Source organism: Sceloporus occidentalis, unplaced genomic scaffold, assembly GCF_023333645.1.
Source record: "Sceloporus occidentalis isolate IW3139 unplaced genomic scaffold, rSceOcc1.0.p SCAF_4, whole genome shotgun sequence".
NCBI lineage: Eukaryota > Metazoa > Chordata > Lepidosauria > Squamata > Phrynosomatidae > Sceloporus > Sceloporus occidentalis.
This window is the reverse complement of record NW_028316984.1, coordinates 33598019-33625103: the sequence shown is the minus strand read 5'-3', so window position 1 is coordinate 33625103 and position 27085 is coordinate 33598019. Positions and strand designations below refer to the sequence as shown.

At 39.7% G+C, this 27085-nt stretch overlaps 2 protein-coding genes and 1 non-coding gene across 5 annotated transcripts in view; 2 read left to right on the top strand and 1 right to left on the bottom strand.

Moving 5' to 3' along the window:
• The window catches only part of LOC149313703 (oxysterol-binding protein-related protein 6), a 118953-nt gene extending 111099 nt beyond the window's left edge, over positions 1–7854 (top strand). For all 3 annotated transcript variants that reach the window (XM_089519675.1, XM_089519674.1, XM_089519672.1), the window contains one exon: positions 132–7854. In XM_089519675.1, coding sequence (XP_089375801.1) covers positions 132–240 — 109 coding nt within the window. In that variant the 3' untranslated portion in view covers positions 241–7854. The remainder of the gene's footprint in view (positions 1–131) is intronic.
• On the top strand, positions 4122–4223 carry LOC149313704 (U6 spliceosomal RNA). The gene has a single exon (XR_016281210.1). It is a non-coding gene; the product is annotated as a U6 spliceosomal RNA (small nuclear RNA).
• Positions 7855–9369: 1515 nt separating the features above from the next.
• PRKRA (protein activator of interferon induced protein kinase EIF2AK2) lies at positions 9370–26870 on the bottom strand. Its single transcript, XM_089519676.1, has 8 exons — positions 26713–26870; positions 22493–22662; positions 21830–21911; positions 19992–20070; positions 16980–17097; positions 15854–15951; positions 13656–13830; positions 9370–12387 (listed from the first exon to the last, which is right to left on the bottom strand). The coding sequence occupies exons 1-8, from the start codon at positions 26853–26855 to the stop codon at positions 12230–12232; spliced, it is 1023 nt and encodes a 340-aa protein (XP_089375802.1). The 5' UTR covers positions 26856–26870; the 3' UTR covers positions 9370–12229.
• Positions 26871–27085: the final 215 nt, after the last annotated feature.

The window sequence follows — 27085 nt, the reverse complement described above, 5'->3', positions numbered from 1 at the left end:
CTTTGCTCTTTTTTTATTAAAAAAAAAGGTTTTCCGAAAAATATTTTAGATGGGAATCTAACTCAATTCATTTAAAAGATGCTTTTGAATTTATTTTACCTAACAGTAATTATTCTCTTTTATGTTTACAGAAAAGTTATTGATGCCAATCAAAGAGAAGCTTGGGTTTCTAATGACACGTACTGGGAACTTCGAAAGGATCCTGGCTTTAGTAAACTAGAAACCCTCAAACTCTGGTAAACTGAGAATGTAGATCTAGTAACATATCACTCTTTAAAAAGAAAAAAAAATTGAAAAAAACTATGCACATGTTTCTTATAGCTAAGGGTGGTTTGTGGGTCCGCAGGAAACCTTCCATTTGCTTTTATATTCATCTTTATAATGGACCTCCAAAAGTGCATTAACCCAGACCCTAAACATTTTTGCAACTGTCATTAAATAATGCATTCTTTAAAGATTCAGACACGGAAAGTGCAGCACAAGAAAAGCATGTACTGAGATAGCCAAAGATGCTTTGAAGAGTATCTGGTGCTTAAAATAGACATGGAGTTCCAAAACAAAACAAGTTGTGTTTTAACTAGAATTTGTCTAGAATGTCCACATTGCAGTTATTTAATTTTGCGTCACAATCCTTGTTCATTTCCATCTTCAACTTAGTTTCTTAATGTGATGTGCTTGAACTGACCATGCTGAAAAAGTCGTAATGCTTTTTCTGGAAGCTCTTCCCATTCATATGCCATGGTTCATGCCTTAAAAAAACAATGTGAAGTTGTACATTATCATTTTAAAATGTGTATTCTTCTTAGACATTGGTCAGAATTTTTTAAGTACTAGTATTTTGTTCATATTATAAATACTGAAGAAAAATGTATTATTTAAAAGGAAAGAAATCCTAAATGGATGGTAAAGAAAAGTATGTACTGGTATATGTTTGAACATCAAGGGGTTTGGTTGTGTGGACATTCTGAAAGAAAACTGGCTCTTTGTAACAGTCTTGGCAAATGAATCCAAGATCACTTCATCAATGCCTAATGCTGTGATAAATACACCATCTCTTACCATCACTTCCCATGGCTTCACACTTTGTTTCATTCTCATAGTCTTAATACAGTTGGAATTCCCCGAAGCTTTGCATGAGTGTCAAGCACAAAAAGATGTCAGAAAAGTATCTGGCTTCTCACTTGGAAGTAAATGATTGTCCTGATGACATAGGATTGTCCGTGTGTATGTGTGTATGTGTGTGTTCATTCATGTTAAGTTATAGGCATGATATATGTCTCTTGCAAGTCTGGGAGAAGCAGTGTGGCTCACCTTGTAGGTTCTTGGTCATATCTTGCTAATGCGTTTTTATGCAAAATTATATTTTACCGGTTTCCATAAAGCAATTATATTTTTGGATGAAGAGGCAAAATGTAAATGGCAGTTGAGTAGCACATTTTTGATGCATAGGTAGGAAGAGCTGGATGACTTTTCTCTCAAAGTGAAGTTGGTATGCTTTAGTAATCAATAGTCTTAGATTTTTTAAATATAATCTTGTCTTTAATTGATACCCAGTGAATTAACTGGGTTCTACTTCAATTTATTGGGCACTGATGACAGAAAAGATGTCCTTGTATATATTTCATAATTGACATTTCTATATATACATGGCACATAATTCTATATATACTTTATTTCTTCCCTTTATATAGCACTTTTTAAGAATAATTTATTGGTGGGCTTCCATAGGGACATATAGATGGCTAGTTTTTACTATTATTTCCCATAAGTAATTTACTTATATATGCTATATGTTACTTTCCCCTTTCACAATCTCATCATTTTCTGTTTTACTAATATATTTGTTAAGGAACAGACCATTTAAGAACTATGGTTCTTCCCTTCCATTGTTCCTGTTTTGTGGGGTATACAATGTATGGGCATTAAACAACTGGCCTGCCATTTTTCTCTGAGCTTCCTTTGCAGATCAGGATGTTAGGGGTTTGTCTGGTAGTTTAGGATGCTTCCAGCCTAGGCTTTTATTCTACCTTTCACAGATTTTATGGGACCTTCATGCAACCTTGTCTCCTGTTTGTAACCCTCCCCTGTTTTCCCACCAAACATTGTTTCTGAGCCTTTTTTAAACCAGAGAAAACCCATCAATGAAAGAAAGACAGGAAAGCACCTTCCCATCTGGAAGCACTCTAAGGGTGTTGAAGAATCCACTTGTCAGAGCTCACATCATCAGCTTTAAAAATTCATCCTGGCAAAAATCCCACTGACATTTCAACTTCCAGCTTTCATTTCCTAAAGAGAAGTCTTCAAATTATTGGGGCTACACATGTGATTGTAGGGTCTTTTATGGAGAGAGCATGGGGCCTTTCAACTATTCAGATCTATCATTCTCTCTACAGTCTCCAGTGTTGCAATGTTTTTTACTCTGTGCATTTGCTGACTTCAGTCCTGCCTTTCCATTATCCAAAATCAGTCAAACTGTTTTGAGAAAACAACAAGTTTGCTTTCCCAATGGTAATGAAATTTCAACAGATAAAGCAAACAGGAAGGCAGGAAGTAATGTTCTCAGATCAATGGGCCTGCTTGGGAAACATGCTTTTCTTCCTTGGGGCAAATATCCTGGGGCATGGTGAAGGATGGAGAAACAGTTCTGCAAGCCTGGAATAGGAGCTGACTGTTGGGAAAAGGGAAATGATTGGTTGGAGTCCATGACATTACAGTACTTGAAAACCTTATTCCCTTCCCACCCTCAACAGTTTTTCACTTTGAAAGAATATTTCCTTTTAAAAAAGAATGAAGGAGAGTAGTGTACATGAATTGTTTTTCAAAACTAAATTGTGGGGAAAGGAGCGAGACTGATGGCTAGATCACTATTCTTTTTTTGCGGCTATGCATGTCTATCAGTCTTACTGCAAGGATAAAATAATGCTATACCTTGCATCCAACAGCTCCAGAACTGAGCCCTCTTTCTATTGGCCATTAGTCTCTATCAGCTACTTTAGTTAAATATACTTAAGTTATCAGAGTTTACTTATCTGTCACTGATCCATATTCACTTTTGGTACTTAGCAAGACATTATTGCCTTGACTAACTCCCCTCCCCAACTGACTTTACTGAGCCTCAGCTGCCTGGGAAGAAAGTATCGTCTGCTGGCAATAGGATCATGGGTGAATGTTTCCACCTTGTGTTGTGGTGGGGTGCAGCCAGGAGAGGTTACGTAGTTAATTATATAAGTAGCTGATAGAGCAGCGATGGGCAAAGTGTAACCCATGAGCCGCATGGCCATTTTGTGCCCCCCCCGGATAGAAAAATGGGGGGTGTCATTTTGCTCCTAAATGGCCTTTATGCAATATGGATAGCATTTTTACCATATTTGGAGCCCCTTGAACCACCGTCTCCAGCATAAAAACAAACTTTTGCAAAAAAATTTCTAATGAGTCCTCTCTTCTCATGATATGACCAAGATATGACAGCCTATGCTTTGTCATCTTGGCTTCCAGGGAGATTTTTCCCTGGAAGCCAAGGTGACAAGGATGTCCTATTTTGGTCATATCATGAGACGAGAGGAGTCATTAGAACAAATAATAATGCCAGGAAAGGTGGAAGGAAGCAGAAAAAGAGGAAGACCACATGCTAGAGAGATGGACTCTATTAAGTAGGTCACGGCTATGAATTTGCAGGAACTAAGCAGAGCAGTGGAGGACAGGGAGTCTTGGAGATGTCTCATCCACGGGGTCACCATGACTTGAGGGCAGTTAACAAATATAGCCTTAACATTATCCAAAATACCTAGTGTCCAGGAAGCCCCCTAAATAAGATGAGAATGCCCCTGTGCACCCTAGAGGGCATTTGGGGATATTTTTATGGAAACAAGTGTGGTTGTCTCCAAGGGCCCCTAGCCTTCCACAGTTGCCCACACTTGTAATAGAAAATACTGGTCAGTATTATTTAAGATCAATTTCAGAGTCTGTCATGTGTTACTGAACGTAATTTGGACCACCAGTTATATGGAATCTGTTCAAGAATCTAGGAATAAGTGAGGCATCATGTATATTGGGGTATGTACCAAGCAGTTCCACTTTTTGTAAATGTGGTACTGAGATTCTTGAACTATTTTAGTATAAATGATCACCTTGGCAGTCCATATACTAAAATTGGAAGGATAAAGGGATTAACATGGCCTCCGTGCAAGGATGACACAAACATTTGTGAAGTCTCCTCCTCCTCCTCCTCCTCCTATTTGTCTTTGCCATAAAAGTTGCCCCCTGATCATTATTCCAAGTCATTTTCTTGCTGAAAATGGCTTGAAATAAAGACTTGTTTTCCCAAACTTGCTTTTTAAAGGAAATTCCACAGTATATACAAAAACAAGGCCCAAATGTTCTGCATAACTAAATACGAAAGAGCTGTACAGAAATGGGTTGTCATCTATATACGCAGTGGTTGTTATGTGCTTAATGACTCCACTAAGTGGATGATTCCTGTGCAAGGGCAACATATTTGCGTGTCCAGGCTGTGCAAAGTATTGGCGTGGCCAGGGTCCTTATACACTGGATGGGCCTGTGGTTAATCCTGGAATAATATTGCAATGATTACCACTTGCAGATACTTTCAGTCACTCAGTCTTGGTAGAACTGGGGTGGAATTTAGTTCCTATTTTAGATTCAGCCATGACATTAATTACTCTCTCTCCTTCCAGGATCTTTTCCCTTTCTCCTCAGAGGTGATCATTTATTTACTTTTTACCTTAGCATCCAACTCTGCTTTGATATTTCCCAGCAGTTTCAACAGGAGGCACATTTGGGCTGTAAAGAGGTGGTTGGGTTCATGCACTTGGCTGGAGCCCCCCCTCCTTCACACTTGGGACATTTGTAATTTTGTGAATTACAACATCGCAGATGGTTTTTGCAATACCCCACAGTTTCAAAAGTAGTTGGCCTAGGAGATAACAAGAGATTGGGCAGCAGCTCAAACAACAAACCACCAAGACTGCACACCCTTAGCACCACTGAGTCATTTTTGTTAGCTTCTGCTTTTTTCATGCTAAATTAAGCCTAAGCAACATATACAGTGTTCATGCAAGATGAACAAAATAACTGTACTGGAGGTACGTGGATTCCAATGAGGCACATCACCTGCTATGGATTTTCTGTGGACCAATTTACACATATGGCCCTTTTACACTATACATTTATAGCACTATGATTCTATTTTAACAGTCATGGCTGCATCCTGTGGATTCCTGGGATTTGCATTTTTGTGAAGCAGTAAACCTTTGTGGTGAAGAATTCTAAATGCTATTCCCCAGAGTTCAGTTCCTAGAAATCCTTTCAGACTACCCAATTATAGTAGTTTGATTCCTCTTTAACTGCCATGGAAACATCCAGTGGAATTCTGGGTTTTGTAGTTTGGTGAGACATTAGAGAATTTTAAGTACAACTGCAGATCCCAGGATTCCATAGAATTGAACCATGGCAGTTAAAGTGGAAAACCTAGTACTATAATTGCATAGTATAAAAGGGCTCATAATCTCTTTGGTCTGGCAGCTGCCAAGAAAATATTTCCCTCTTCCACTTGCAAAATGGTAGCCAACTCTGGGAGAGTGTTTTTGCAGCGTCCAGACTGTAGAGATAACATGCAAATTAGACTTCAGAATAATTAACACCACATATTTATTTTATATAAGTTTCAGATATACCCTTTTAAAAGAACATTTTAGAAACAAAAATAGATAAAAGCAGAGTAAACATTAGTTACCAAAATAATTGTAGTAAAATAACATTTAAAAATTGAAAGCAGAGAATTCACTTTAAGAGGGCAGTATGCATCCTATCAGGCAGAAATGCAAATATTGTGTATTTCTGCAAATGGCTGAACTCATATGATAGAGACTTTTCTTTATTAAATTTCCAGATTGGAAAATTGAGCTCTTCTCTACTCTGAGCCTCTTTCCTCTCCTTCAAGCTTCAGCAAAATCTCAAGAAGACATAGTTTGTATGATCTGCTTCTTTGTTAAAATGCTGCTTATTCACTGAAAGGCACTGTATCAAACAATGCCATGATCATGTCTCCTTACTGACCTCAGTTATATCGCATGTTCCTGCTTTTTAAAAAAAGATTTTCCGTTCTCTTCTGTTAGTGTCACTGCTGTCCTCAAAAATCTATTAAATTTCAGTGGCAGATTTGGAAAACAGGTTCATCCCTGTAGATTTTGGGAGAAGTAGGCGTTTAACCCTGGAAAAGGTGTTGAATGTCCCAAGTCTCTCTTCCCTCTACATACTTGGCCTGCAGCCATCCCTATTGCTGGTGCTTAGTGTGCTTGAGCAAAAGATTACTCTCACAAAGATTTTTTTAACTGTAACATTTCTCCAGACAACAACTGAAACACATGAATTCTATGAGGTTCCCAAACATTTGAGGTTAATGTTGAAGCTTAGAAAGTGTTTGCAGATTGTGGGTGTGGATGCAAAAGGTTACTTGGCTGTTGCATATGTGTACTGCGACATGACCAGAATAGGATGACCAAAATGGTGAAAGGTCTGGAAACCCTGCCCTATGAGGAGTGGCATACGGAGCTGGGTAGCCTAGGGAAGAGAAGGTTAAGAGGTGTCACGATAGCCATGTGTAAATATTTGAAAGAATATCATATTGAGGATGGAACAAGTTTGTTTTCTGCTGCTCAAGAGACTAGGACAGGAGCAACGGATGCAAACTACAGGAGAAGAGATTTCACCTAAACAATAGGAAGAACTTTCTGACAACAGTGACATATGCTGCCCTGGAGTGTGGTGGAGACTCCTTTGAAAGTTTTTAAACAGATAGTCATCTGTCAGTTCTTTGATTGTGTATTTCTGCATTACAGGGGGTTGGGCTGGACAGTCCTTGTATCTCTTCCAACTCTATGATTCTGTATTGGGTAAATGCACACCTATTAGATCAATTAATTTCCTTTCAGCATCAGGGTTTTTCTCAAAATGGTGTCAATTTGGAGACTGAAATAATTTGCTTATCTTTCTGGCTTGTGGGAATCTAAGTGAACCAACTGATGTTCATGTATTTCCTTCAGTGGAAAGTGAATCAGATTCTCAATTCTTTGTTCAACAGTTCCTGTTCCCCAGACAAATTAACAACTCAATTGCTTTCCTGCAAAATAATATTTTTGTTGGTTAGTTTGCCATGTGAAGAAAGGTATAAATGTCACACCTTAAAGACAATAGCTGAGTTGGTTTTGAAATTATGCTTCTTCTAAAAGAAAAAAAAAATCTTCAAATGATGCACTACATTTTGTACAATGTCTTGTTTTACTAATACAGAAAGTGTGTACCTAAAGAGCCATGATGTACGCTGAATTGTCTTTACAACCAAGCAAATCATGAATACGATTCAGTAAATGTTCAGTTCTCTATCTTTAACAAGTCCCATAAAACTTAACCACAGCTTACTAGATTGTCTCCTATGGCTGTAATTGAAAAGTGATATTCAAAGCAGAAGGGATTGTCTGTGAATCTGAAACACCGTTTACATTGGTTCCACTGCCAAAGAAACAAGCCACTGATCACTTGTAAAAGTGTCTTGCTTTCCCTCTGTCAGTGGAAACTGTTCTGTCAGCAAGCTAAATCTGCTGCTCTGGCAACACATGGTTCTTTTCAACATGCGTGTATCACTTATTTGGATTGTTTGTTACGTTGTGCTACCAAAAAGCAGGAAAACTGTGCCTCTTCAAATGAATGTTGTACAGAAGAATGTTACACTTGTAAGAAAACAGGCCTCAATAAATTCACAGCAATTACTTTGTAAAGTCACTTTGATTTTTTTGGAAGAGTGTTGTAATTCACTTTACTGGGTTTCTTTATTCTATCTCTGTCCTAGCTTTCCTCCAAAGGAGCTCACAGTGGCCTCTTCCAGTTTGTCCTGAAAACAAGTAAGAAATGATAGTGACAATGGCCATGGAGGGATTTCAGTCCAGATCTCTCTATTCCAAAACCATTTTCCAGTGTAAGATATAGTACCGCAGTTCTCTGCAGTGTCAGGATCAGATGTGATTTGATCTAGCAGCAGTTTAGTCTGTATGTAGCTATCCATGGTGGTGAGCTGTTTAAGGAATCAGAAACACTGGCTTAGATCCAGATTTTGAGTACACCTATGGATGGTCATGACAATGTTGAGTTGGAGTGGGGGAAGGTGCACTCCATGCTTGTATCCAATCATGGAGTTCTTTCCTCTTACTAAAAGCTGGGGCTGACGTTATTGCTACTGGTTTTACCTGTGCAAATAATTGCTCAACTGTGTAGCATGTTGTGTTGAGCTGACATGAGTGAGTAGCGCAGCATGTTATCCAGGAATCCTGCAAGGATAGTAGTGAGTGTATGTACAACAAAAATGATGCAATTGTTGCGCAAATAGCCAATGTAATTTTTTTTACAAAAATGTGTCATAGTTATGCATACATTTAGACTGCCTGCAATGTCCACCCCCCAGCTCTTTAAGAGTGAAGCACTTGCAAACTGGACTTGTGCAGGCTTTAGAGTCCTTGGGTGTTCTGCACATGCATCTGGGATTTGACACGATCATAGGAACTACAGTTAGAAGCAACATTTGGAGATTCAACAGCTTCTGCAATTCCCAAGGAGCAAATTAGGACCACCTCATTTCCCAGTGACTTGACTCATTGGGGACTAGAGGCAGTCTGAGTGGCCTATTAACTTGCAGAGACACAGGACTATGCCAAGATTGTTGCAAGCTGGCTTGAACACTACAACCCCTTCAGCTCAGTATATCCCCAAAATTGCAACATTTTGCCACTAGCAAATATCTATGGACAAATGTATCATCTGGTGAGTACCACATTGCATTATAAGCATTCCTATAGTGCTTTCCATAACAAACTTTGTTTTCATTTAGAAGACTCTGGATATAAGCTTGTTCCCACATACATAACAGGATGGGAAACCTGGGCAGGCATCCTGTTAGTGATATACACAGGTAGAAGTTGAGGTACACATGTACAGCGATGTTTCTGGGCACTGTGAAATGGTTGTATCCAGCTGATGGTGATGTAAGTAGAGTTGTGCATGTAGTTGCACATTAAAGTGTACCAAGTAGCTTGCAATTCCAAATTGCCTCTACATACTGCCTTTGCGCATTGTGCTCAATGGTTATCAAGCATGCGCACTGACCATTGATCCACATTGGTATTCAGCGTAATGTAGGATATTTACACTGCACTTAAGTGACGTAGGATCTCAGCTATCACATTGCCGTAGAGAAGTGAATTCCAAAAATGATGGCTCTGCATTTTTCCAATGTGACATAAATATGTAACATGATCAGTGTCTATTTTATATAGAAAACATTTTAAAAAAGAATTACTGCAGTTATTCTTTAAAACAATTTATTAAAGAATGTCTAATGACATAGGTATCTTATGAAAAAGGGCAGTGATGTTAAGAAAGGCATTATTTCTATTAAAATTCACTCTTCAAACCATAAGTTTAAAAAGGTCACAGTGCACACAATGAGAAAGAAATCCCAATACAAGAAAATTTATAATATGCTATGGCCCTCACATAAGGCTTTTCAAAAAAGTAATTTTCTTGGGGAGTGTCAGATACTAGCAACTTTGGTTTCAAGATCCCATACATAAAAATTTTTCATGAAGCAGCCTGTAAGCTTTAGCATGTGAGTAGAGAAGGCTCAATGCTACATTGTGATCCCAATGCTTAATAAAGTCAAGACAAATCCACAATTTGTGCTAAATGCTGCCCAAGTTCAATTTTTATTATCAGTGTAAATACCAAAGATAAACCGTTTCTGCCACACATTTTTCCTCTGTGCAGTTTAATCTAATTCCAACATTTCCTTTTCCTCCTAGACTTTAATTCAGTCATTAAATACAAGTTGTAGAAAGAAAATGTAAGGCAGGGATAGAAATGATCCTTCAGCCCCAAATAGCATAGGCAATATTGAGGAATGCTGGGAGTTGCAGTCCACCAGTACCTGCAGGGCAATAGTCCTACCTGTGTTGCCGGAAAGTCAGCAAGTAAGGATCAGAGCAGGTAGAGATCAGAAGTCTGGCTCCTGGCCATTGGGAGCTAGGCTGAGTACCACAGCAGACATTATTCTAGCCACATTCATTAAGTTGTTTGACTGTCTGTATAACTTGGAGCCTCTAGCTACCTCTTTCTCCATAGCATCTAGTAACATCGTTATTTCTCACTGTGATGCTATGGAAGAGAGGTAAGCACACATTTGCTTTGGAACAAGGGGAACTTCTTGTTTAGAGCAGGGATAGTGGGACAGTGAATCTGCTCTATGTTTTAGTCATAGCTTCAAAGGAGTTACCCAAGGTGATGAACATATTTTGGAAATAGGGCCCAGAACCCAGGATAGCTCCCACAAAGTAGTCTAAAACTGAGCATGGATTCATCACCTCACTGGTACAGAAACTACCAGTCATCCTGAGTAGGGCCAGCAGATCTTAAAGAGTTGTGGGATCAGTTTTGTATTTCACTAGACCCCTGAGGCCCACCAACTAGAGTTAGCGAAGAAGATAAACACAGCATTGCTGATCAAGCACACAATCACACCAGAAATTTGCAGTCGTGTAATCAAGTCTTTTACTCCAAGTCTCAAATCAAGTCTCAGGTTTCTTTGTTCAAGTCTCAAGTCCTTGCAAGATACTTTCAAGTCAAGTCTCAAACCTGTGAGCAACTTTAATAGAAGGAAAAGGAGGTGGTGATGGGGTATGTGTGTTTTGTATGGAGTTTCAGAAAAATTAGAAAATCAAGATGTGCAAAAAGTCAGGTAAAAATAAATTTATCAAGAGCTCATTTTAGAAAAATGTAGTCTGTTCTCACTGCACATCCAAGCTTTTTGTAGGAACATTAGGCAAGACACCCCCATAATGAGGCACATTTTTCAGGGAAACAGCAAATGCTTTAGGCAATGGGTTTGAGGCAGGGGTCTACAGGAAGCGAGGTTTTCCTGCATGGCAAATGTAAAGTACAGCTTCCATTTTATGACCAGTAGGGGAAAAGATGGAAGCATTGTTCAAAAGAAAGCCATTTTCTATTTTGTAACATTTGTGGATGAAGTTAGACCAGCAAATCAGTCACTAAAAGTATACATGTCGTGAGTGGAATCACTGCATCATTTATTGCTGAGTCGAATCCAAGTTAAGTCACTGAAGTGACTTGAGTCCGACTTGAGTCTGAGTCAATTGACTTGAGTCTACATCACTGGAAATTCGCTTTCAGTACCAGAGGGCAGGGAACCGTCCAATTAAAAAGATTGTATGTACAGCGCTGTGTAAATTTACAGCGCTTTATAAATAAAGGTTAATAATAATAATAACAACAGAAACTGTACACAGATATTTTCACACAAAAATCTCCTGATTTCTCCCTATCCTCATTTCAGCAACTCAGTTCAGGAAAGAAAAGGAGATTTTTTGTCACCACAACTGTTAAACAATCGTTAAACAATCATCAAACCCTTTGCTGATCTTGTTCTGGAAAACTATGAGAAAATCTATCTTCTTTGCATCTCTAGTTTGAAGAAATGCCTACCTTGGCCCTGAGAAGGCTAATCCAACAACCCTGGGAAACGGAATACTATGACTGCAATCCTGCATTGGGGGATGTACTGTAGCTACAAGACACAACTGGGATGCTTGCCTGAACAAATCCTTCCCCACTAAAGCCCACCTCTTCTCATCTGCAACCCCGCCCACCAAATCCACTTATTTTTAGTTGGCAGATAAGATGAGAAGCAGAAGATGAGTGCCCTGCTATTTTCCTACAGCTTGGAGGTACAGCAAAAGCCAACTGTTGGATATAGATGATGCCACTGTTTTGCACTCGGTTCTGGGCTGAACCCTTGACTGGTGGATGGGTCATAGCACAGTTGGTGGAAAATTCTGCAGTGAGCAAAAAGTAAGCTGCAATGGTGGAAGTCTGACTTGTGTCACTGTAATTCACCAAGGAGGAATGCCAGCCAAAGTCTTTTTCCATGCCTGCAGCTTTGCAAGTATCTGCGCTTCCTGAGTCTAGCTATCCAAAATGAAAACCTTGCAATAACAGATTTAAATTATTGTTTCATTCTAATGCATAATTACATGGATTTTGTGATGTGACTTTAAAAAAACAGTCCCAGTAATTTGGAAACTGTTCAGCTTGGATAGATATATCCCTTTAAATTATGTCTGTCTCTTAAATATTTCCTTTTGCTTGAAGTTTATTTCCTTCCAGCCATGATTTTTAAATACTGTAGTGCATTATGAGCAGCATCGTTGTGGGCATTGCCCCAGGAGATTCCAGTCCCGTGGCAAACAGTGATTGGATTGGTTGAAAGTTCTGCAAGACATTGGAATTGTCCATTCACACTCAGTTCCACTGAAATTGCAAACACAAATGTGGATTAGTAGTGTTTTAGTTATCCTTTTCTTAGTAGTATTTATTCAAATGTTATTTTCCAGATACTCTACCTATGCCTGTACTTCTAAACAGAACTGGATGGTTATCTGTCGAGGATATTTTAGATGGGAATTTCTATATTGGCAGGTGTTGAGTAGATAATCCTTTGTATATCTTATAACTCTATGATTCTTGGCCACCAACCTATTTGGGACGCTACCCCAATCAATTTGCACTTTGCTGCCTAAGAAACCAATAGGTTAATCAATAACTTGATCAAAATGGAACCTAGCTGCAAATGTCAAACACACTTATCAGAATGAAATTTGTTGGCCTTAATTCTTAGTGGACATGCACAGCATTGCTGATCTGGACTATGCCAGAATCTGCCTATATTTTATAGCTCTGCAAGGGATTAGAACAGCTGACCAATAACAGCAATTCCTTTCAGTGCAGAGGTAACCATCATTTATTTAGTATGTTATCTCTAAATAGTTGTCAAAATGTTTAGCAAAACAGCAAGTCAGTACGCCACATTCCTGTACACTGAACACTGTGTAATTCTTCTATAAATACTGCAGCTTTTAACCCATTTAATAGTCTGAAAGCTATTTATTGAATTGTGTTTTGGTGCTTTCAAAACATTATAGACAAAATGTGCAAAAAAGGTTTCTTTGCTGCTCTCAGCACTAGGTTTCTGGGGATTAAGCAGGCAAAGCATTAACACTCCACCCACACAGTGCCATGTCTTCCCTCTGCTCTGGTAGCTCTAAAGCCCTGGGCGGGTGGGGGGCACTATTGCTGCTGCTGCTACTGACCAAGTACTAGAGAACACAGCGGGGAGGCAATTCCAAGAAGCATCTGGTCTTGGCAGGCAGGGTTAGAGATATAAGGATTCACTCACAGATAGAGAGCAACCTCCTTTTCCTTCCCCTCAACAGCTGCTGCCATCCCTCCCAGGGCTTGGCAGCTAACAGCAGGGAACTTTTGGGTAGGGGGCAAAAGGCTAGAGAATGCCTTCTGTGTGCCATCAAAAAATAACATAATCATACATACACATAAGCCACACTTACATACCTATATGTTGCTTACAAGATCCCATGCACTAAGTTCATGCTAAAGATGGAAAAGAAGAATCATTCCCAAATTTTTGGCATACTTCATTGGAACTATTAGTTCTGTCTGGACTGTTGGAAGAAAAGATACTGAGGAAGATGAAGCATCTCACCCACTATGACTGTCCTTACCTATATTCAAATACGTTGTATTAAAACCTTGTTCGTCCGCAATTTCTCCAAGGAGGTGGACATAATCTGTGTTCGGAATACTGAGGGGGCTTATTTTCAGCAAACTAATTTTTTCTCCAGAGGAGTTCCTTAAGGTATCCCATGTGCATCCCAAATGATGACTTTGTTCATTTGCCTAAAACAAATTAAGAAGATTTCCTGTATATACGCATATATAACTCTAGAAATTTTAATTAAAAAATTGACCCAAAAATCTGGGTTGACTTATCCTTGGGTCAATGTAAGTACTATCCTTTAAGTCATATAAAAAAGGGAACCATCCCCTGATGAAAGGTAAGCGTGTGATCTGCCCTGGAAGCATGGACTTCCCTTTATCTTCTCATCCACCCAGCCTTTAATGTGAGCACAAACAGTTACGCTTTAAGTTCTTTGACATTGTTTCCCTTTACTTCATCGTTTAGATCCTTGTGTTTCATGTCCCTAAGTTTTACCCTTGAGTTGTCCATGGGTCATATCAAAATTCGTAATTTTGGCCCCAAAACCTGCCCTCGACTTATACATGAGGTCAATTTATAGTTGAGTATATACAGCAGATGGAGAGCTCTCAAGTTACCTAACACCTTGAACGTAAGCTAATATGTGCTATGGATATTCTCATTGCTCTCCTTCAAAGTATTTAGTAATATGATTGGGAGAAAACAATCATATTACTAAATACTTTGCCCGGTTTAATGGTCCTGCCTTGTTTATGTTTCTCGGATGCATAAATATAATAGGAAAGGAAAACTTTACAAAGTTATTCCCATTTTCCTTTGTATTTCCAAACCCATTTAGTCTTGCCATTAACACAAGGATTTCCTCGTTCCGTAATTTTCAGTATACAGTCGGCCCTTCTTATACACAGATTTTTTTATACACGCATTCAAGAATCCACGGTTTGAAAACGTTCAAAAAAAGTATAAATTTCAAGTACCTTGATTTTCCATTTTTATAAGGGACACCAGTTTGCTATGTCATTATATTTAATGGGACTTGAGCATCCACGGATTTTGCTATCCACTGGGGATCTTGGAACCAAACCCCAGTGTATAACAAGGGTCCACTGTATTTGCTTTCATTTCTTTTTCCTGCAGCACAGTACTCTTTATTATGACACAGTCCTTATTTGTCAGTCCCAATCTATCCACAGCTGCCAGCATTTTTACAAGCTGTATTGCTGTGGTGGCAGCAGCAGCCAGGAAAGTAGAACATAAACAAATGAGCCCATATCACTTCACCAACAGACTAAACTTCTACATTTCAGGTTACTGTTTAAGGCACAAAAATGGAAGCTGGCAACCCTTTGAAATCTGAGATAAACAAGGATTGCCAGCTTCTATTATTGTGCCATAAACAGTTGGAGGCTGAAATCTGAGATAAACATTTCAGTCTCCATGTGCCAAAGGGGAAAGCACTTCCATACCCATTCACAGAAAGCAAACAATCTATCATTACTGCCATGATAGCATACATGTTATGACTAGCAATTATGTCTTCTTACTAGTTGTGCAAAATGAGATGACAAACACAATATGCCTGCTTAATAAACTACTGATTAATAAACCAGGAGTTCAAAATCTCAACTGAAGTCCCAAACCTCTCACAGTTTTCAAAGATTACTAATGAAAAATACTACCTGAAGGAATGGTTCTCAGATCAATTCTGAAGGGTCCAAGCTGCAACTAGGATTTATTTGAATAATCAAAACAATTTCGTACAGCAGAAGGATACACCGCAAACTTTCTCCATCATTTTAAACAGGGTGATCACATACAGAAACAGACTGGGTTCCTGTAGGTTTAATAGCTGTGCTGAAGAAAGTATTGCAGCAAAGTGTAGTTTGTCATGAAAGTTACACCAACTGATGTTCCTTTTTCTACACAGGTATTAAAAGTGCAAGTGCCCTGCTAGAATGGAATCATTAGACAAATTGGAAAAGTTAGGGAAGGCAGGAAGAAATTTGTTAGCTAGACAAAAGAAAGTGAGAGGTGACAGAAAAATGGTGCACCAATCAAGGCAAAAGGTCTACCTTCTCAGTGGATATGAAAACTGTCCCTTGGGAATGAAGGGAGCGATATTAATGAAAAGGAAAAAAATATTTTATATATACATATTTGAAAAAACTAAGTTGCTTACATGTAACGTAATGTGTTACTTACTAAGGAAACAGTGATATTATCCCCAGAAAAACTCTGGAATTTGTCAAGTAATTTCTCAGCAGCATTTCGTTTAGCTAATTTTTTGGATGTCCCCATCCCTGTATTTTAAAAAAGCACAAAAAAAGTTAAACAGATTAGGATACACTTTTCCTAGGCAATCAGACTCCTGAGTAAAGTAGCAAGCATCGTAGGCTGCATCCGCACTGCAGAAATGATCCATGCTGGCACCACTTTAACTGCCGTGTCTCAATCCTATGGGATTCTGTGAACTGTAGCTTCTTGTGGCACCAAAGCTCTCTGACAGAGAAGGCTAAATGTCTCACAAAACTTCAGCTCCTAGAATTCCATAGCACTGAGCCATGGCAGTTAAAGTGGTGTCAATCTGGATTATTTCTGCAGTGCAGATGCAGCCACAGTCTTGGTTATACAGCATTTCAATTTACTCCTTGCAGGCTTGCTAGTGTAGCAAAGTGCAGTCCATGGGCTGAATGCATCTCCCCCATGACAACCTTCATTAAAAAAACCACCTTAAAAGGCTGTTCCACCCCTTGGCACACCTCCACTTTTTTGTAGAATGTATTTAACATTGCCTTGCACTCCTCAGGGATATGAAGAGCAATCTCACCAAGCCCCCTCATCTTTTTTTTTTTTAAATCCAGAATTAAATGAAAGAGATTGAGCAAATGTACAAAAATGCCTTCTCCAACATGTTCAGAGGCTATGGGGCCCATTTTCAATTAAAACTTCTTTCTTGAGATTTGAAGGGAATGCAGCCTTCTGAAGCCCATAAGCAGCAGGGTTGGGCCCCAGATCTCTGAAAGTTGCCCACTCTGGTATAAAGGGAAGAAGGATGTGAAGCAGATGTGAAGGCAGGACCTAATAGGGAACAGGCTCACTAGAGCACAATGGCGTTTATCCTTCACAATCTAGCCTGAGGGATTTTTTTCAATAATATGCAGTTCTGACCTGTATTACTATAATTTAGTTTAAACTTGAAATTTAAACAACCCCAAGGCAGCTTACATCATAGTTATTCAAAACGGAAATAGAAACCTCATTCAACTGGAATGGATTATTAATCCTATGCTACATTTTGTACTGGGAGTGGAGAGAGAAAAACTGGCACCTGTTTCCACAAAGGCTTCCATTCTGCAAGTCATTGTAAACTCTCTCTTGTGAGCTGGGCCTGTCTCGTGTGCCAGTGAATATTCTGGAAGTCTCCAACCTTTATGAATAGCCAGCTCCTGGATTAAAAATATATGACAGTCAGACTGGGTATTTGGTCTGATCCTAAAGCAACAGTCACATATTCAGTTGCAACAGCCCTTCCCAAACTGGTCTCCTCCTCCCACCTATGGTTGTTTTGGAGTACAGGGCTACCTCCTGGAGGGAAAGAGGTTGGAGAAGCCTCATTTAGAACATATTTCTTAAAACCAATTATTTAAAATTCAGTTGTAATTTGAAAAGCATGATGTAGAAATATTTATACTTGGGTAAAAAAGGATACAGCCAAAAGGAATGTCTTGAAGGAGAGAAGCCCCCATTGGTGAGCTGTGTGTCCTTTCAGATCTGGATTTCTTTTTATTATACATGTTATGATTAGCAAAATGTTGCTAATGTTGTGCAAAATGACATAACAAATACAGTATTACAACATTGCCCAGGATGGATGAATTGCTAGTTTTTGTCAATACCATCTTGAATATAGAACCTGCCCCTTGTGAAATGAAGGGTTCCTCCTCTATGTGGGGAAATCCTGTTGGCAGAATGGGAGGAGTGTTCATTTCTGTGGATCTCCTTTCCTGTGGTCCCCTATGCGATGTCAATATTCATTATGGATGTTTGAGAGACTCTCCAGGACAGTGCGGAAGATGAGATGCAAAGGGATCAGCAAAAATAACCCCATATTTGTGATGGCAAGATCACTGTGAGTGAAATGTCCCTCGGCGCCTATTACGAAATGCTAGATTCAAACCTTTGTCTTTAAAAAACGAAGAAGCAAAACCTCAGTGGTATTAAGAATTTACTTTGAAACAGCTCTTTTAGAAGGGATAATTAGAAATTTTAGTTCCTCTTGCAGGAGCTTCCTTCCACAAAGCCTTCATTTTAAATACTTTTAGAGAAAGAAGGCATTTCAATTCTGATTCTCATATACAGATAGAGGAAAGTAGATGTGAATAAGAGGATTTCCAGCATGTGCTTCTGAGTTTCTTGACGGAAGTCTGGTGTATATGAGAGGAGGGAGCTAGTAGTTGCTTGGCCATCCTGAAGCAAAGCAATTCAAATATGTTTGAAAGGAAGCAGACATTATAATAAAAATGAGTCAACCATGACTAAATGGGCAGAGTTCACCCTAGTGTATGGCAGAAGAAATGTTTCTTATAATAACATGTTACGCTTTAGAGCAGTGGTCTCCAAACTGTGCCCTGTAAGAGATTTTTGACTTCAGCACTCAGAATCCCAGACTACTAGCCAACATGGCTCAGGCTTCTGAGAGCTGAAGTCCAAAATCTCTTAAAGGGCACAGTTTGGGGATCACTGCTTTAGAGTGTGCTGTATTACTTTTATCAAACTGTTGTAAACCGCTTTTTAACCTTTTCAGATGTATGTTTTTAAATTGTTTTAAAGCCATTAACAGTTTAATTCTATTTTAATGTTAGCTTTTAGTTATATTGTGCAGTGGGCCCATGATAGCCGCTAGGGTTTCGTTCCAGGATCTCTCAAGGATAACAAAATTTGGCGATGTTTAAGTTGCATTAGATACAATGGCACAGGGAAATGGTATCCTTTATGTAGATAGCAAAATCAAGGTTTAATTTCTGGAATTGATAACTTTTAAAAAATGCGTTTTCAAGCCGTGGATGGTTAAATCTGTGAATAAAGAATCCATGAATACGAAGGGGTAACTGTACTTGTTCTAAATTGCCTTGAGTCCCAATTTTGGGGAAAAGATGGTGGATAAATAATACCACCACCAACAATTCCTTTTGACCCCTAAAAATAAATAGATGCTGCACTAAACTGTACTCTCTAAATTAACATCCCAACAGCAACAACATTAAAAGCTAATAAAGTGATCTTGCCTGAAAGGTTACAATCAGTTAATATAATGAAAGTGCAGTAAGGAAAGGAACATAAAATAGTAACTAAAAATGGGAGTAGATGTATGAAATGATAAAATAATGTCTTAAGGTAAGTCTTGAAGAGACACTTCACACAGACTGTAGCTGTGGGGGGGGGGGGAGGAGATTGCAGGAAAGTCACATGTGGCAAAATCTTCACATACATGCCCCCTGGATCTCAGTCTAGCAGCTAAAAGGAACCTTGAAGAACAAGATGGAAGGGCAGCCAAATGGAAAATGTTCCATTGCAGGGATATGAGAACATGTCTTGCACTCCTTGATTAGAATTCTACAGCTACTAGAAAATTTTTTGCATCACTCCCATAGTTTTGCTGTTTGTTTGAACACTATGGAAGTAAATAAGAGTTCCTGACCAATGTATCAGCCATTTCCCAGGCCCCCAGGCCCTTTACCCCATATATTATAATCACTATACTTGGCATTATGCGGCTTACTCTCTACATTCTCTCCTGACTGGCAACATGAACTGTTACGTCCTCTTTGCTCATTTGTGCTCCCTGTTCTTGTCTGCTTGTCTTGTTTTCTGTCATCAGAATATAAGAAGGAAAAAGAAGTTGGTTTGGTATATACAGTGCTAAAATTGATTTGTAATTTAGGATAACAGCAATTTTAACCTCTAAAAACTCCAATACTTATTGGTTCAGATCCTATATCAGGAATGTGTAACACAAACTTCTACATGCGGACTTAGGCATTAATTGGGCTACTATACCACTCTTGTGTTGAGTGGCAACACTGAGCAACTGAACAAAGATACCAATTGTGCAACTGAATGCACACTCAAATGTGCATGTGCACCCATGTACAATGCATGTCCACATTAAATGTCACTGCAAGCACAACTTTACATCCACAACCTTGAATTGAATGCAGACATTCTGCAAGGGACAAAAATGTCCATCTGCCCTTGTAAGAGACCAAGATAACATATTTGGCCAAGATGTCCAATAAAAATGTAAAAGCGTAGCATGTATTGAAATGGAGCTGTAACATACCTGGAGTAGTCCTATAGGATTGATCTGATTCCGTGGTTGACTGACAGGTTCAGGGACTAAGTGTTCTGGCATAGAAATACTAGAATGAACAGAGTAAACATAAGTTGATGACTTCAAAATCATTTTAGGCTTCATTTCGTTAGTTAAATTAGGAGGAGTCATGTCTGTTACAACCAAGATGATCTGAAAACTGTATTTGCAGGTTTTGTTAACAAGGCAGGTTTAACTGCATGTAAATGGGCTGGTTACATGCAGATTTCCCAAACCCCTCCTCCCTCTGAGAAGTCTCCCTAGTTCCTGAAAATGTTACTCTGAGAGTTGGGGGGACCCTGCTGAATTGTTAGGATGTGGTATAGAAAGAACATAAAGCGGAATCCTTGAAATCTGAGCAGAGGCACTTTTGACAAGCAGAGACCAAGTGATAGATTAGATAGACAGCAATACTGACTAAAGCACTGCATTCTATTCAAGACTTAGGCCTAATGTATTTGTGATTCTGCTAGAATAAACATAAGAATGTGTATGTGGGTTCAAGTCCCCTGTTGATTTATGAAAACCCCATGAGTTTCATAGGGTTTTTGTAGGCAAGGAATACTCAGAGGTGGTTTTGCCAGTTCCCACTTCTGAAATATAGCCAACATTACCTGGTATTTGTTGGTGGCTTCACATCAGTATTAACCAGGGCTGGCCCTGCTTAGCTTCCAAAATCAGTCAAGATCTTGTGACTTTAGGGTATTTAGTCAATTTACATACACTAACATACAGCTGGTTAAATGAAGAGATAAATAAGCATCTCATACTCTTGGAAGCTACCACTTCTGATGAAATTTTGACAGAGTAGTAACACTATCACAAAAAGTCACAGAAACTGCCACATGATGTGAAAGGTTGTGGTTGTGGCAGAACCATAAGTTTATGACATCCTCAAAAATCCCAGAAAAGCAGCATTTCTTCCCAGAGATGGTAATATCATAAATGGAACAGCACCAAGTCTACTTTAGTATGTGGATACTGAGGGGGAAAGTAACCATGTATTATGGCCCCATTTCTCTTTAATCTTAGTGGAACCTGTATATCTCCAAGATAATTGTGCTTATTACCACAGCCTTTGTTTTCCAAATATTTGTGAAGTTGTCTTCCAAAGTATTTTTTAAAAATATTTATTTATTTACTTTATTTATATGCTGCCTTTCTTCCAGGACACAACCTAGGGTGGCTTCCACAACAAATTAAAATGTTTACAAAAGGCTTAAACCCAATTTTAAAAATACATATTAAAACACTATAAAATGGATATTAAAAAAAAACATACAGAAGTTAAAAAAACAGCTCAAGCATACATCTCTATTAACCTTGCCTGCTGAAGCATTAAGAGTTTGCTTAAATAGTGATGTTTTTGTTTGCTGGCAAAAGGAAAGCAGGACGGAAGCCACCTAGCCTCCCGTGGAAGGTAGTTCCAGAGGATGGAAGCAGTCCCTGCGAAGGATCTCTCTTGTGTCCTCACGACGTGAGCCTGTGATGGTGGTAGGACAAAGAGAAATCCTTCCCCGATGATCTTAAAACTCGGGCAAATTCTTATTATATTTCACCTTCCAGCAGTTCTTATAGAACAGAGCAATAATTCTAGCTGTATGCACACAATCAGCCTGTTCATCAGGCATAGAGGTAAGAGGGGGTTGTAGACCAGGAGCAGGGCTGAGGGATACATTTTTAGGTTGGTCAAATGCTTAAGGGCTACACTTTCTTTAAAAGGGGGCTGCTTAAAAATACAGATTCTCTCCTTCTTTCTCTCCCCACTGCACAGTTACTGTGTCACAATGTTCAAGACCAAAACTCACCAAATATTTGAGTTGCCTTTCAAAATGTTCAGTACAGCTTCAGCGGCTCTATGCTTTGCAATTTTCTTGCTGGGACCCTCTCCTGAATTATACAAATAAAAACATACATGTTGCATGTGTTTTTTATGGTGAAATGAGATACAGAACAGCTAATATTATCAATATATGATTTTGAAATAATATTTTTCCGTTTCAGAGTAACTGAGTTTTAGGCATTTTCAGACATCAGTGGTTTAAGTGTCTACTTCTGAGCCTCCTTTCCAAATATTTGAAAAGAAACATCACTATTTCCATCCTTCAACAGACTTATCAGAACAATTTTCTTCCAAGAAGGTGAAATCACCAGTCTTAGTGTGTTTTGTCAGCGCAAGCAAACTCTGTAGAAGAAAAATGGGCTTTGTATCTATACAGCATTTTATCACTGCTACATTGATATATTTCCCACCTTCAAAAACCACAGATTGCCTGCATCCTTTGTGGGGGTTATCACTATTAACAGGGGCCCAAAGATACCCTCTTCCTCTTATCACTTTCATGCCAACCACAAACTCAAGGTAGAGACTTTATGAACAGAGGGAGTAGAGAATAAATATTTCTTTCTTTTAAATATTAAAACATAAACATCTTATCCATGTCTTATCCAAATGCAAAACTGTTACAAACCTGTTCCAGTTACGTCACCTATGGTGACTTTATAGGTGAAGACCGGCATATGGACTTGTCCCTCAGCTTTTTCACATTCATATACTGGATTGAGGTTAGCCTTTGTGCCATATTCATGTAACAGCTGAATTGGTGTTTTCCCTGGTTTGGCTGCAATGATTTCCTCCAAGCTATTAATAAAGTTGAATAATAATTATATTAATATATGAGAGAGAATTAAATTAATTTTCCTAAGCTAAGGTTACATTTGTGCCTTAGAAACCATCATGCAGTATTTTCGGTTCATGCAACTCAGTGATTAAGACTCTGAAGAAAGTTATGTGAACTTCTCTGGCTGTACTGTTAAAGGAAATTTGAATCCCCACCTGAAAGATCTAATTATAAAACAAAGCCCCAGCACTTACACAGTTTTCTCAATTATGACCAAACTGGGGGAAGGATGCCAAGGCCAAAATAGACACTTTTGAAGATCTGTAACTAAATCATAAATCATGAATCAAAGAGAATCTGAAAAAGAATTGTGCACTGGAGTATTTTATCCTCCACTTCTTTCATATGTTGGTATTTGTTCCATTAGAGAAAAGTTACAAAAACGCACACATGCCTCAAAAAACTTTAAGTGTAGTAAGTTATCTGCACCTGGAAAAGAGCATTGGGAGAAAAGTTTAGCCCACCCATTCCCAGCATCATGTTCCCCAATTCTAATCTTTTCCCCATAGATGGTTTGACAAATACACAGAGAGACAGATCAGAACCGATTTCTGATGCCTCATTTGTTTTGGCCCCCCTTTTCATCCTCTCCCCACTCAGCCATAATGAGTGATCTATAAAACAAGAGTTTGAACTCACAAGTAAAGGCTAAGTCTCCCTTATCTGGAATTTAGAAATACAGTGGACCCTTGTTAAACACTAGAGTTTGGTTTCAAGATCCTCAGTGGATATCAAAATCAGTGGATGCTCAAGTCCCATTAACTGTAATGACATAGAAAAATGGTGTCCCTTATAAAAACTGGAAAATCAAGGTTGATATTTGAAATTTATACTTTTTTTAAACACGTTCAAGCTGTGGATGCTTGAATCTGTGTATAAAAATCTGTGTATAAGAAAGGCCTACTGTATCCCAAAATGCAAAATGCATGGGTGGTTGAGACAGTAACACCTTTGTTTTATAATAGTTCACTGTACACAAACTTTGTTCTATGCACAAATTAAAAATATATATTTGTTCAAGAAATTAATTCAGGCTATATGTGTATAAGGTATATACAAAACTGTATGTACTCATGTATAAGTCTAGAAATTTTAGTCAACAAATTGACCCAAAAAGATGGGTCAGTTATCCATGGGTCAATGTAAGTGCTGTATTTTAAAAAGGAACCATCTCCTGGTGAAAGGCGAGAGTGTGATCTGTCTTGGAAACACCGATCCACTCTACAATCTCATCCATCCAGCCTTTAGGGTGAGCAAAAACAATTGTGCCTGCTGGGATTTTGTAAGTTCTTTAGCATTGTTTTCCTTTGCTTCATCCTTTAGATCCTTTGTTACACGCCCCTAACTTTTACCCTCGACTTATCCACAGATCATATCAAAATCCAAAGTGTTGCCCCCAAACCTGTCCCCAATTTATACATGGGGTCAACTTATAGTTAAGTATATACGGTAAATGAATTTTATGTTTAGACTTGTCTCCCATTGCCAAGATACCTCATTATGTATATGCAAATATTCCAAAATCTGAAACCCAAAATGTTCCTGGTCCCAAGCATTTTGGATAAGGGAGACTTAACCTGCAGGGCAAAGGCTCATACAGATTTTCTTTCTTGGGAGATTGCCACACATGACTTTTAAACCATAATTGCCCTGGAAAGGAAGTGGCATCAGTGATGCTGGTTGCAGGACACCACTTCCTTCCTGTAGCTGCCCTGTCCCTTTTCATTCACAGAGGAAGCCTATCAATGAACTGCCAATCCTGCAATGCCCTGGGTGCGAAAAGCCTTTCCTATAGACATGCAGGGTAATGTCTAAGGGAAAGAGGGTGGAGTTAAGGGAGAGGACAGGAAGGAATTGTGAGGGAGGCAGCAATCCTGTTGCACAAATGTAAAAAAAATGTGACGATGGCTGCTGTAAAATTAGTATGTTGTCACTTTTTTTTCCTAGTGTGACTGCAGCAAGAAAGGGGCTGGTGTGATAATGCCCTTGAAAGAAAATACTACTACGTACCATCAATACAAAGGCAAAGAAACAGCATAAGCAGAAAACTAAACTTATCCTCCCCTCAAAGCAGGTTAAGAATTTTATTCAAAGCTAGGGAAGAAGTGCTTTAAGAAGGAAGACGAAAAACTGGAAGAACAAGTTGGATAAGGAAGCATGTCAGATGCAGGGGTGCTGCATGTACAGATTAAAAAGTTTTACAGGAATATTGTACTGACTGCATTCACATGACATATTTGCCATGGAAATGATGACCTGGGTATGTGAAGCCTGGGAGACTGTTGATGCTGGAGTTTTATTTTGAATGTCATCGTTTTAACAGGGCATTTTGAAGAGCATTCAAAGAACAAAGCTTGCAAGATGTCATCAAGAACCAAATGTTCTGAGTTACAGTATCAGCTGTTGTTGCCAATGTCTTATAAACAAGCATTTCAGGTCCAAAACATACTGTAGAAATCGTCCCGTTTGAAACCGCTTTAACTGCCCTGGCTCAATGCTTGGGAATTCTGGGAACTGTAGTTTTATGAGACATTTAGCCTTCACTGTCAGAGAGCAGTGATGCCACAATAAACTACAATTCCCAGGATTCCTTAGCACTGAGCCAGGGCATTCAGTGGTGTCAAATTGGATTATTTCTGCAGTGTGTTTTGGACCACTTCTATGAGTGTGTTGAGCTTTTTTTTGGGGGGGGGGGGGGGAGTCATGTCCTCCATTTGTTTTGAAAGTCCTACACCTGTCAGTGCCTCATTCGCCTTTGCTGGAAGGAGGATACACCTGGTCACCCAGCTCAGGGATGAAACCTGGGATGAGCTTGGGCAAAGTCACACTCTCTTGGCCTCATAGCCAGGTGGCAATGAAGCCAAACCCCCTCTGAAGAAACCTGCCAAGAAAACCCCATGATAGGCCTTAGGGTCACCATAAGTCAGAAATGACCAGAAGGCACCAAACAACGGGACGTACAAAAACAATTGACAGTACTTGCCCTTAGGGAAACCATACTTGCTCATAGGGAATCACTAGAGAATACTTGCCCATAGAGAATAATTGGGGGATATGTGCCCATAGGAGATAATTGGGGAACCCTTGCCCATAGGAAATCATTGGAGAATACCTGACCGTAGGAAATCAATGGGGAATATTTGCCCATAGAGAATAATTGGGGGATACTGTACTTGCCCATGGGAAATCATTGGGAAATTCTTGCCCATAGGGAATCATTGGAGAATATGAAGTCGAAGGCTTTCATTGCTAGCATCCATAGTTTTTGTGGGTTTTTTGGGCTACGTGTCCATGTTCTAGAAGAACTGATTTCCCTGGCATTTTGCCTGCATCTGTGGCTGGCAATTTCAGAGAATGGAGAATACTTGCCCATTGGGAAACCATACTTGCCCATAGGGAATAATTGAAGAATACTTGTCCATAGAGAATAATGGGGGAATATTTGCCTGTAGGAAATCAATGGGGGACATTTTCCCATAGGGAATCACTGGTGAATACTTGCCCATAGAGAAACCAAACATGCCCATAGGAAATCATGGGAGAATATTTGCTATGGGCAAGCATTTTCCATTGATTCTCTATGGCCAAGCCCTGTCATTTGTTTTAGTATGTCCCCCTAACAACAACAGCAACAACGACGATTATCTAGCTGCCTTAGAGCAGTGAGTGGTTCCCAAACTCTGGTCCTCCAGGTTTTTGGACTTCAACTCCCAGAAGCCTCAGCTGCGTTGGCCAATGGTCAGGGATTCTGGGAGCTGAAGTCCAAAAAGAGAGCGAGAGATCTGCCATAAGAGTAGGGTAGTGTTCTGTGCGATGGACTAGTAGGACTCTGGAGACCAGGGTTGGACTCATGGGATCCTGGCCATGATGGCAACCGAGTGGGTGCCCTTTGGGCAGGTGACACTCTCTCAGCCCCAAAAGCAAGCTTATTAATAGGCTAGGTTGGCCTCAGGGGCGGGGTGGGAGGGGGATATCAGGGGAAAGGGGGAAAGGGAGTGGGCCATCCAGACCTGACAGTCCTCTGCTTGGTCTCCCCCGGCTCTGCATGGTCTCCAGCAGGGTCATCGGGGGCTGGGAGAGGCTGGGGCTCCTCCACCCCGTCCCCTTCCCCTTCTCCTCCTCCTCCTCCTCCTCCAGCCACCGCCTCCTCCATCTCCTCCTGGCCAGGAAGCCTCTCCCTTTCCCTCTCTGGCCTATTCCCTCCTCTCCCTTGGTTCCAGTCACATGTGGTTCCGGGCCAAAAGGAGGAGGGCTCAGGAGGAGCCAAGGCGAGGAGGAGGAGGAGGAGGTTTCCCTCAGAGGAAGGGGGCTAGCCATCCATCACTGCCCCCCCCCCCCCTCACAACCAAATGGAGTACAAGCCCCACTGGAAAAGAGCACTGC

Excerpts from the sequence above, each read along its gene's own strand:
- PRKRA (XM_089519676.1), bottom strand. The coding sequence starts at position 26,855 with ATGGAGGAGGCGGTGGCTGGAGGAGGAGGAGGAGGAGGAGAAGGGGAA. Across the intron at positions 20,071-21,829 it reads AAAGGCAACTCAAATATTTG|TATTTCTATGCCAGAACACT; the intron begins GTGAGTTTTGGT and ends TGTTCATTCTAG. Across the intron at positions 12,388-13,655 it reads TACAACGTATTTGAATATAG|TGGAACTGAGTGTGAATGGA; the intron begins GTAAGGACAGTC and ends TTGCAATTTCAG.